General features: G+C 37.0%; 1 protein-coding gene across 5 annotated transcripts in view; it reads left to right on the top strand.

The window, feature by feature from the left end:
* Positions 1–12,499, top strand: part of ASAP2 (ArfGAP with SH3 domain, ankyrin repeat and PH domain 2) — an 82,840-nt gene that overhangs the window by 36,415 nt on the left and 33,926 nt on the right. For all 5 annotated transcript variants that reach the window (XM_030946006.1, XM_030946005.1, XM_030946003.1 and 2 more), the window contains exons 6-9: positions 6,448–6,577; positions 8,735–8,820; positions 10,191–10,266; positions 10,758–10,844. In XM_030946006.1, the coding sequence (XP_030801866.1) occupies positions 6,448–6,577; positions 8,735–8,820; positions 10,191–10,266; positions 10,758–10,844 (379 nt within the window). The remainder of the gene's footprint in view (positions 1–6,447; positions 6,578–8,734; positions 8,821–10,190; positions 10,267–10,757; positions 10,845–12,499) is intronic.

The following is a 12,499-nucleotide window of genomic DNA, read 5'->3' as shown; positions in this document are numbered from 1 at the left end:
ATTGCTGCCTTTATAAGGAAAAATTTTAAGCTTATTTATCACACTATCTCATCTCCCTTCCTTGCACCTTTGTGATAACCTCTTGGGTGCAAATATACCCAAGTGTGATTTGAAAAGAAAGAAAGTTAGTTTAAAAATGGCATCTGCTTTGCTTTATTCCCATAACAATTTTTGAGATTCAACCTCTCTATGTAATTAGGTGTGTTTAAAAATTCCTATGTATCTAGTTCTTGTTTGGGACAGAGATGTTTAAGATCCATTCTGATGATCTTGGATCACCATCCATCAATGTTGATTACATTTTCCTCAGGATTGCCTTAGCTGAAGTGATGGAGGGAAGCTGGAGCCCTATTTCTCTGTACCCTGGGGCTGCTCTTGAGTAAGGTAGTATGAGGAGCAAGCAACCTATAGCTTCATGCAAACCTACTTCAGTCAAAAATTGGGACTATCCTGAGGTGGCATTCATGAATAATTTATATTTTCTCACCACCAATCATTAACATGACTCAGTTGGAGCCATAAAGATTTTAAAATGTTTTTAAAGCCTTAAAGCAGTGCATTTCTGATGGGACCTCAGTTCCAGTTGTTTCCCACATAAGAGCTGGGAGATGCTGCCGGCCGCCAGGGCAGCGCAGCTCTCTCTGTGTCCTTTGGGAGAGCTGTTTCAGACTGGGCTCCTCTGTTACGACGCAGTTGCTTTCCCCTGTGTACTTAAACACTAATGGCAGGCGTGCCCAGGGACCATATGGGGAAGGAATACACATGTCATAAAAACTGCTCATTCTCCCAGCAGACAGATCACATTCAGCAAGGCACTGAGCCAGATATCACCCACATGCTTCAGTTTGATCGGTCCTGTTGTGGTACATTCTGAGGTAAAGACTTTGTGTCAATTTTACACAGGAAATAGAAGCATAAACTTACTGAAGCATATTATTCACAATTTTTTTTAGCTGAATATGTCTGTATTCTGGATATAAACCCCATTTTCCTGAAAAGAAAAAAAATGTTAATTTTTTAAAATAGAGTTGTCTTATTTTGGAGCCTGTAAATGCCTCATATCTTCAGAAATCTTCTTTAACAGGTGTTGTGCTCATGCTATGAAATGTAAAGGTTTAATGGAGACTAATGAGCTGTTTCTGGGAAGACTGATTACCTCTCCTTTGCCATTCTCCTTTTAGAAACTGGGCATGAGGTCTCTCTTGCACAACTGAGTGAAGATAACAAGTTGTTTGAATGTGCTTATGGCATTTTAAGATCCAGGCATTAACAATACATTACTGTGAAGAAACACAAGTGTTCATATCTAGAAATAACTATTGTTGATTTGTTTCTGAACTATTTGAAGTCAATGGAAAAATGAACAAAGTCAAATACAGTTATCTGTTAAGATGTCTGCAGAACTATTTAAGTGATGCTGTTTCCAGTTTAGTAAACTCATGTTTTGCACAATATAAAACAATTTTATCTGAAAATTCTGCAAGCATTTCTCAATTTACTTCCTCAGAGCTCTAACTTGACTCAGAAGACCATTGATATTCACAGCTCCTAGATATTTCTGCCATGTTTCCTTTTAATGCAAGTACATAAGACAAAGTGGAGGTCACAGCTTGTAAATATTGATATAGAATGAAAGTGCTAAACAAGGCTGCTTAAATATAAAATCATGGAATAGAATAATACAATTATTTAAGTCTGAAAATACCTTTAAAATAATCAAGTTCAACCATAAATCTAACACTGCCAAGTCCACATCTAAAGCATGTCCCTAAGTGTTACATCTACACATCTAAATATCTGCAGGGTTAGCAACTCAACCACTCCTCTGGGCAGCTGGTCCAATGCTTGGCAACCCTTTCCAGAAGAATTTTTTTCTAATATCCAATCAAAACTTGCCCTGGTGTAACTTGAGGCGGTTTCTTTTTGTACTATTGCTTGTTACCTGTGAGAGGAAAGTGAAATTCCACTGTTAAAACCTCTTTTAGGTAATTGTAAAGAGTGATAAGGTCTCCTCAAGCCTCATGTTCAACAACCTAAAGAATCCCAGCTCCCTCAGCCAGTCTCATCAGATTTGTGCTCCAGACCGTTCACCAGCTCTGTTGCTCTTCTCTGGGCTTGCTCCAGCAACTCAGTGTCTTTGAGGGGCCCAGAACTGGACACAGCACTTCTGTGGTGAGGTGTGGACTCACTGGTGGAGAGTACAGGAGGATGGTCACTGCCCTGGTCCTGTTAACCACACTATTACTGATACAGGCCAGAATGCCATTGGCCTTCTTGGCCAGCTGGGCACATGCTGGCTTGTGCTCAGCTGGCTTCTGACCAGAACCTCCAGGCTCTTTTGTGACAGGCAGCTTTCCAGCCACTCTGTCCCCAGCCTGTAGTGGTGCTTGGGGTTGTTGTGATCCAAGTGTGGGACCTGACACTTGGCCTTATTGAACTTCATACCACTAGTCTTTCCCAATCGATCCAGCCTGTCCAGACCCCTCAGCAGAATCTTCCTACCCTCCAGCAGATCCACATACCCCCTCAGCTTAGTGTCATCTGAAGGCTTACTGGGAATGCACTCAGTCCCCTTTTCCAGGTGATTCAAAGATATTAATCAGGACTGGCCCCAACACCAAGCCTGGGGAATACCACTAGTGACCAGTCACCAGCTGGAGTAATTCCATTCACCACCATCCTCCAGGCCTGGCTCTCCAGGCAGTTTTTTTGGCCAGTGAAAAGTGTGCCTGTTCAAGCCATGAGCGGTCAGTTTCTCCAGGAGAATCTTGTGGGAAAGGCTTTACTGAAGTCCGGGTGACCACATCCACAATATACTGTTTCAAGTCTAAGATTTCATATTAAGTATTTTTATTTTGAAAGAGATTACCTGCAAATTAAATGGAAAAGTCTTTTTTTGAATGACTCTGCAGATGTTATGGGTGAAATGATGAAAATATCTGAGCACATTTCGCTCCTTCTGTCCTCTTCCCCTTTATTATTCAGTGCAGGATGTATGGAAGGGAAAACCTTTCAAGCATTTCCAAAAGGAAAAGATGACTTCTTCATTGAGGACTTGAATGTTAGGAAGGACATACTTTACTGTGAGCATTGACAGGCAGTAGGGTGAAATGGAGGCTCTTTCACCAAAAAGCTGGAGGGCCCAAGCCTGGAGAGTCAGGCTGAAAAGACTAGACAAAGAAAGGATATTTGAAATGAAAATGTCTAATATTATTTTGTCAAACAAAATAGCCTTCAGAAGCACTTCTTTTTCCAGAGTGCTACCAATTAAAGTGTGTTCCTTCCGGGTGCTATTCTCGGTCTCTGCACCTTCTCATGTATGTACCCAGACTCAGCCTGGCTGACTGCTGTATGGAGAAGGAGAGGAAGAATGACAGAGTTGCTTCCCACCCAGCCAGTTCACTACTGCTGCGTGTACACAGGGTGCTCTAATTTTTTACCCTTGTTGACTGACAGAAAATAAATACAAGTTTTAGGTGCTTATTTATACCACAATCTGTATGACAAAATTGATTTATTTGAAATGAAAATTGTAATTTATATTGAAAGATGGTTTCTTTTCAAATTGAAGTGGTAAAAATAGTCTTATATTGGAAAATGAATGGGTGAGACCATTCACTTTGTATCTCTTTGACTTTACTTTTGTAATTCTTCATCCTGTATTTCAGCTTTGCTTGTCTGTTACACACATATGACCTCACTGTATATTAGTTATGTGCAGCTGTCTTGTAAATGGACTGACGTGTGCTCACATTTTAATCTTAGTCAGCAGGGTGTGTATATGAGATATGTGCTGCATGAGCTCCAAGAATAGCAGCATTACAAAACATTTGCTGCTTTCTTATTGCTTCTAGGGTATTTTTTAGAGTTTTCACAATTTTCTTATTAATTTGGGTTAAATTGAATACCCTGCAACATTTGGAAATCTCACAGTGTAGTCTTACAGGAGTGTCTTTGCCAAAAGGATTTGGTTAATGTCACAATAGACTGACACTTGAAGCTGAGTTGATCCTTGCATGTGGATAGGACACTCAGCCAGCCTTTAGCACTCAGAAGATTTGCGTGAAAAAGGGCTGTAAGGGGATTCTTTGTTTCCCTAGAAACAAAGTGTCCTGTACTGTCAGTCAGATAGGAGGTAGCCTATAATTGTGGCAAAACAACAGGGTAAATTCTGAATTACAAAGGTGAAGATGTAGTTAGTTATTAAAAGTTAAATAATGAGGAAATGTAAATGTGAAATGCACGAGGCATGTATCTCTGATATTTGTCACTGAGAAGTGATTTGGAGTTTTTGGTAAAGTATCTTTTTGAGCTTTTGTAAACGGGTAGCCTGAAGCTCCACCAAATGGTTTCAAGGGTATCTTTCTCCGAATTGCTTGATAGAGGTCAGTATATTTTCATCTTGGTTTAACTATTTTTTTGCCTGTGAAGTATGATTTATCCTTTAAAGAGCAGAAAGCACTCTTTCACCAAAATCTAGCTTTCTTTAGGAGGAGTACAGTGTATGCTGTGGTATTGTGCATAATGTTTGACTGTTTGGCAGTGTTAGCTGTCTTTTGGTTTAACTAGCATTGAGAGATACCTTATGGCATGCTAATAAACTCCTAAGATTTTGGAGGTGGTTTCATTTTCTTATGCTTGAGTATTTTCTCTGTAAAAAATGAAAATACTATACAATGGTAATTGGTAGTTATTAGCCTTCTCACACCTGGTCACATGTTAATGAGTTCTCTGGCCTCAAGAACTGTTAGGTTAATTTGGAAATTGAGAGAATGAAAACATCCTGGATCTTTCCTCTGAGGGTGACGGCTTTAGAACTTTCAAGTATGATATAATGTAAACTCTTCTACAGTGTGTGCTAGAAATGAGCTGCATATTCATAATTTTCTGTGAATCCTTTTTGTAGTGGTTTATCTTTCTTGTTCAGGATTGTCTGGCTAATTCTTGTGTCTGGACTCTTGTTTTCTGTAGCACTTTCAAAATAGCATAACTGGTAGTAATTGGATAAGAGTGAGGACCTATTCTTCATGAAAACAGAACATTCTGGAACTGAGTTTTAATTCAGGCAACTGGAGGTTTTCAGAACATTTATTTCAAAGGAGAGGATCTTCCTTCCAAACGTCTGCTTCTGGCAGGATGCGATGGGCTGAGGAGGAGCACAGTGCTGGCTGGATGTGCTGGCTGCTGCAGTACTGCACAGGGCTGCCTCTGCTGTGTCTGCCCGTGCTGAGAGCACAGTGGGGCTGCTTGAATTGCTGCTTAAAATGCTTCCCAGTGGAAATGCTGAAGGGAAGGATTCATGGAATTAATTCTTGTTTTCCCTTGCTGCTTGAGGTGTAATAGGAGGCAGTTCCTCATTTATGAGAAGTGTAAGTACAGAATATTTTGTTGTCTGGAAGTCCTTAGATCTTCTAGACATTTTACCATAAGCTGTTAGGGTAATGTTAACATCAGGTTAAGAGAGTACTTGAGACATGTCACCTTTTCAGAGAGAGAGCTAAGAGACACTTGACTACCCAAGAGGAGGTAGGACAGTTGTCTGTGTTATTTGTTCCTCTGATCTCCTTCCTGTATTCCTTGTTCAAAAGCAGTATAGCATTTCCTCAGGAAGCTCTTTTCAGAATTTGAGGTTCTATGAGTGGCAAACTAAAAGTCTTCAAAAAGTAAACACTCTCATGTATCTTCTTTCCTTAATATATATATGTATTTGTGTTAGACTTATCTAAATGGGTTGTCAAATTATGCTACTGCATTTAGGAATGATATGGAGAGTAGCTTTAACAAATGCAGAAGTGAGTTTATGGGAATAGACCAGGCATTAGTTATTCATTTATATTCTGCAGGAGAACCTGTTTTATTCAGAGCTCTTGGAAAATGTTCGTGGAAACTTTTAGGGAATTAGGACAGCTGGTCTAGCAGACTTTGAAGTCTGCAACACAGCCAGCTGGTCGGCATTCCCAGTGCCAACTGGCTCAGCAGCAAGTAGAGACAGCAACTGTGATTTTGGCTTAGGAAACCCTGTATATATAGAAGATGACTTGATGACAGGCAAGACTCAATAAATCTGGTGACATAACTGAACTTTGTTAACCAGTGTTTGCTCTGTTGGGATTAAACATCCCCCTATGTTTTCAATTAAAACTCATTATTTTTTCCTGTATTTTCTTTCTTTGGAGCAGGAACTTAGTCTGTACTTCTCATTGAGTGTCTTTTGGAATATCTGTCAGAACATTACTTTAACAGATGATTAATTAGATTTCAGCTACTGTATGTCATTGCTGATCTCTAGTCATTGTCAAATTTCAAGTGAAATGTCATCTGGAAGTAAGTCATATGCAAGGCTACAGTAGTTTGGCTCCGAATCCGTCAGTAGACTTTGTGAATAATCTGATTTCCTGAGAGGCTTTGGATTTCTCACTTCATTGGCTGATTCTTTTTGCCTTATAGTACAAAAATAGAGAAGGAGAAAAAAGAGCATGCTAAGCTTCATGGAATGATTCGTACAGAAATAAGTGGAGCTGAAATTGCAGAAGAGATGGAGAAAGAAAGAAGGTTCTTCCAGTTACAGATGTGTGAGGTAAGATTCAATGTGAAATTATTATTATTATCATTATTACTATTATTATCATTATTATTATTACTATTATTATTGTGTGTTTGTAGGAAAATTTTGAGAAATGCAATTGTTTAAGAGTAGCTGTGATATTAAAGGGAAATGCCAAGTTATTTGTTGACTCCATTTGTGAAAAACATTTGTTTATTATCCTGATGGGCAAACTTTGCAGGAAATTTAGATATTTTCTAATTTCACTAAACAGCTAAATTAATGCAAATAAAACACTGAGAGATTATAATAAATCAGTCTTTACACCACTGTAAGTTATTTTAAGCCCTTGATCATTTTCTGGATTGTTCCCTGTCCTGACAGCTGTTGCGTTATTAGGAGGAGAGGCTCTAGTCTAGCAGACTGCTGGGTTGGTACAGGAAAAAAGTGCTAGGGATGGAATCCAGTTGTCTTTCAAGTTGTTTCAGAATGTTTCTACTTCAAAATCTCTGTGATTTTGCAGTATGTTAAATCTGATGTGAATATTTTCGTTTCGAATCATTTAAGGATATGTCTGGTTCTGTGGTTCGGAATTCAAGTTGCTGTGTTCTTTTTTAGTACACATTAGCCCAAAAATACACCATGGGTGTTTCTACTGCCTTTCCTGTGATGATGATAGCTAATTTGACTCATATGCCAGCATAGCATAACTGCAGTTGTCCTGGATATTACTTTTAGTAACTATATGCACTCATACATAAGAGAAAAGTTTCACATTCCTATACAGAATCAAACTAAAATGTTCAAAACTGATTAAGGGATTTGAGTAACAAATAAACATATGGATGTTGTCAGCTAATTGCCCATCTGTATCCTTCCTAAGAAACAACTAGGAACAGTTGCTTCTCTCTTGCTGTGTCACAATAAAGGAAGAGTTCACTTTAGTCAGTTATAGTGATTATGAAGGGTGAATTCCGTGAATTTGGATTAAATTACCTTAAATGTGGAATAGCTGAAGTGTATCCTGTATTTCTTGTGATTTTAAGGAAAATAAGTTTATACTCGGTTACCTCTGAATAGTTGTGGAAGAGAACTTTGGTTTTGTTTTGATAGGAAGTCAGAAGGGTGACATTGAAGTTTTATCATAAGTACAGACTAGTTCTCTATAAATTATGAAAGTGAACTGAATACCAAATGCCTAGAGTTCCATTTTAAATTAACAGGAGCTGGAGAGGTGATTATTGTAACTAAATACTATCCAGTGCACATGTCTGCATTTAGGCTTGTCATTTGTTCACCTGAACCGGCATAAGAAGCTGCAACATTGAAAGCTAGCACTTAGATGCTGCTTTACTTGAGCTGATTTAAAATATTTAGGGTATATTGTGAGAATGGGAACCCAGATACATTAGAGCATCATTAAGAAGACATTCACTCCTTTGCTTTGAGGTCACTGGCTAAGTTGGGGGTTAAAATTTGTTGTCATTTAATGGACAGTTAAGGACTATGATATTTGATCAATCATACTTCTGCTTGCATGGCTGACATTTTATGCTATGATATTCAAGGGAGGAGCTGCCACTTAATGTGGACTTTGATTGTGCCTTATGCAAAAGAGCAGTAATTACACTTCTTTTGCTCTTGACAGTAGATTAATTGAAAAATCTCTTGCTAAACTGTAATTTGTTGTAATTACCATGTATAAGGATTTGATACAAGACAACTACAAAATCAACGGGCAGATTTCAAAACTTGTTAAAATAATCCCTCACTATTTATTTATTTTAGCAAACTGCTTTCCTCCTTAATGACATCTGTTTAGTAATGAATTAACAACTAGTGAGATAAATTTTTAGATGTGCTGCTAGGTATAAGAATGAGTTCCTAAATGTATTCACAAACCCTTTCATGCTTTTTCTAACAGTGGCTTTCCTTAGGAGCCCCAAAGGATATTCTAACAATTTGAACAAATCATAGTGAAATATTCTCACAGGATATCAAAAGTCAGCAGTGACAAGACTTCTTTTCGTGTGACTTAACTCTTGAAGCCACTTTTTGCTGCATTTTCTTTTAGCTTTTGTAAATCTGTGACTGTTAAAACTTGTTGAAATATAACTGAAAATAAAGTGTTTTAAAAAAACCCCTCTAGCAGTAATAAATAATTTGTTGTGTGAATTACTGTTTTAACAGTACCTGCTGAAAGTCAATGAAATCAAGATTAAAAAAGGAGTGGACTTGCTTCAGAACTTGATCAAGTATTTTCATGCTCAGTGCAAGTATGTTTTACTTTTCATAATCTCTACACTAACTGGAACAACATTTTGTTTTCAGATTTTGACATCATCATAACACTTTTGTAGAATTTTTAAAAACTTAAGTTTCAGCTGTTCTTGCTGATGTCTTTTGACAGATTGCTTTTGTCAGATTAGTTATAGCTATTGTTTCTATATTCTGAAACATGTAATGAAGTCGAACTTGTTATATTGAATATAATTGAGTAATACTGAACAAGAATTTGCCATGTTTATAAACTACTCTTGAAACAGGGCTTTTAGTTTGATCTATTACTTAGTGGTCCATTAGTTTTGTTGGACTTCCTTGAGTGTATCTAACAATGATCTAAATTAATTATGCGCTCAAGAAAAATAAGTTGCATAAGCAGTGGAATAAAAGTATATTGAAAGAGTCACTCTTTTTCTAGTTAATTGGAGGAGGACCCAGTAGTAAAACACAGAGTTCTCATTAGAATTATGTGCTTTTGCTATGATACTGTTACAAATCTGTCATGTAGCAATGAAGTCACAGCTATAAACTTGAAAGAGCCACTGCTAACTGTTGAAATCAGTTAAGTTTTCATCTTAAAACACCAGTCTGCATCTATGTATTTTTTCCTTAATACCTGTGTTGCTTTTAAAATCAGTTTCACTTGTAGTGTGTCATTAATCTGTTCTGTCCATTTAATACAATTTTGGCAATGCAAGTGCTGTGTTGCGTTGTCACATTCATGACTGCTTCTCAGAGTGAAAATATTTTATGTTGCAAACAGTGCAGCAATATTTAATCAAATATGCATGTAACTGTGATATCTTATCATTTATTTTTTAAATCTCAAATTAATTTTTTAAAGAACTGGAATACTTGGCATAGACAGCATTACTCTGCCAATTCAAAATGCATGTACTACAGAAAGATGTACCATATTCCATAAGCTTACTTACAGAGCATAATTAATGCTTGGGAAACAGAGGGGTTTTCCTTTAGTAAAAAGATTGCATCAGACATAAAATTATGTGGCTTCAAGAAATCACAGTTATTTTATATGGAGCTTTTGCTGTTCTTCAAGTGAATTTTACTTGTTCTGGGCCTTCACAGAGTGTGATGAGAACTTGTATTTGAGGTGAGAATGAGGAAGAATTATGTGGCAATGGATTGTGGTGGTTCTGAATCTAATTGGGGATTTTGCATGTTAGAGTAAGCTATGATGGAAATAAAGAGGTGGATCAGTCAAGGACTAATTTTAAAAAGTTTACTATTTTGAAGTTTATGGCATGGCATAATAATACGCATGTCTTACTTTGGCAACTTTTAAAGTAGAAAATTCAAAGTAAATTTTCATAACAGCTGGCTTTTTGCTTTTCTTTTTAAGTTTCTTTCAGGATGGGTTAAAAGCAGTTGAAAGTCTCAAACCTTCAATTGAGACGCTCTCGACAGATCTTTATACAGTGAGTAGCAACATTTCATGCTTGTGTGGTAAATTTAGTTTTCTACAGTAGAAGCATGGTCATTTTGGTTCAGGTTGCCTGGCTGCTTTAATAGTCAGCATTGAAGGTTGAGAGTAGATTGTTGGTAAAGTCTTGTTTTAATATGACATTCAGAAGTCTTAGTTTGAGTTCAGGACCCCACTGTGTAAAATGTTATGAAAACAGCCTTTGCTCAGAAGTGTTTATTAAATGGAAAATAACATGGGATTTCAAATGGAACACAAGAAAGCAAGAACATTGTGAGGCAATATCAAAGCCTTAACCCAGCAATATCCTAACCATTATCAAGTTTTCTGAAAATACAAGGGAAAATAAACTGATGACATTATCTTTTCTTTTTGCATTCATTCTCGCTGAATATTTCTCAAAAAATGCACCAAGCAGAACATTTGAAAGACCTGCATCAAAAGTTTAAAAAAGTTATTTTTAACCTGTGTTTTTCTCCATTCAAGATTAAACAAGCACAAGATGAAGAACGAAGACAATTAACACAGCTCAGAGATATTTTAAAATCAGCACTCCAAGTTGATCAGAAAGAGGTGAGTATATAAGATGGTTTAACTTTGGAATACCTATTTTAATTACTTGTAATGTAATGTTAATATTCAAAATAAGGTTATTTTAACTTTTATCAGACATTTAATTCCCTTTGTTAATTCATTTTTGTTTTGAGGCTGATGTTGAATGTTTCTGACAAAGGCATTTTTTACAAAAACGAATGCCCTCTAAAAATATGAGACTTACTGAAAAATAATTTCTTTTCATTACCAGTGTTGTAAAATATTTCAGATGGTGCACTGTTGCTCAAACTGAGAATAAAAAAACTTGGGCAGTATCAGAAAGACCATGTAGAACCCTATCTCACAATATTATTCCAAACTGTATAATGATTATGTAAAACTGAACTTCAAATCCCAAAACACCTCGGCAAAAAATGACAATCAAGTTTGGTACTCAGCTGCAAAATGCCAGTGTTCAGATGTGCAAGAGCAGGGTCAGTTTGGCAATTCAATAAGTTTTTTTTGAGTTGCAATTATGATTGCCACTAAACTTAATGAATTCTGGAGTAGTCTCAAACTCTGATCTGGAAGTAAGCATCTTTTGTATAATGTAATCCTAAATACTGGGTCTACTTTTGTTTCAGATTGCTAGTGCCTCTTCTTCATATAAATAAAAGCCAGCCAGCTTCCTTTGTGTGGCTGCTGGGCCATGAGTGAGTGATGAATGAACCACCCTCCCACTATTCAGATTCGCTTTCTGAGTGGGATCACAATGAAATTGTTTAGTCTGCAGAGCTCAGACTTCCTTGATCTTTTCTGGTCTTGCTTTGATCTTCTCATAAAAGTTATGGTGCCTCCTAGCTCTTACTGGTGACAGATGATGGTTGTTGAGCAATGCAGTCTAGTGAAAGGTGTCCTTGCCCACAGCTGGGGGCTGGACTTGATCTTTAAAGGCCACTCCCAACCCAATCCATGTGATTCTGTGACTTGCAGACAGGCATTTGGAATGGTCTCGAACACTCCTCACTTAGTTACCTTGGGAAGTTTGTGATAATGACCATTGTGTACAAAGTCCTACAAGATCAGCAGGCACTTCCTTAGATTCTGCCTGGCATTCAGGACTCATTTTGCCAAAAACTTCCAAATTTGAGCTTGGTAGAATGAGACACTAGGGAACCTCGTGGAAGTGGTGACTGCTTTGGGTTAGCCATTGATTTCCCACTCCCAAGAAGGAGCCTTTACTGTTTAGGGTGTGTTAGCAGGTGTCCTCTTTTAGTTGGGTCTGTGGCTTTCTTGGTTGCTGGGGATATCTATCAGTAATACTGTTATTAAATATATATGGAAGATGTGACAAGTACACATTTTTTCACATACTCAAAAATTAATAATACACATACATTTATTATTTCTACTGAGTTTGTGACATTTAAAAAAACAAGTATAAAAAGTGCTTTATGCTGTAGTCATTATTTAGTAATTCTTCAAATTTAGATATAGATGCTTACCTGCAGAACATGAGAATTACTATAATTATTTTTAAAGCTTTTTGAAAACATCAATTAATCAGTGGGATGCCAAAGAGTTCTTATATAATTTACTGTACAATCCACTAATATTATTCTTGTTGCACTGTAATTTTCTTTACTATAACTGATTTCTTTTTCCTTCCTGAAATGCATTTACATTTTGTGACC

The sequence above is a fragment of the Camarhynchus parvulus genome, chromosome 3, assembly GCF_901933205.1.
Source record: "Camarhynchus parvulus chromosome 3, STF_HiC, whole genome shotgun sequence".
NCBI lineage: Eukaryota > Metazoa > Chordata > Aves > Passeriformes > Thraupidae > Camarhynchus > Camarhynchus parvulus.
Note: the sequence above shows the minus strand (reverse complement) of the source record. Positions and strands in the feature narration are given on the sequence as shown.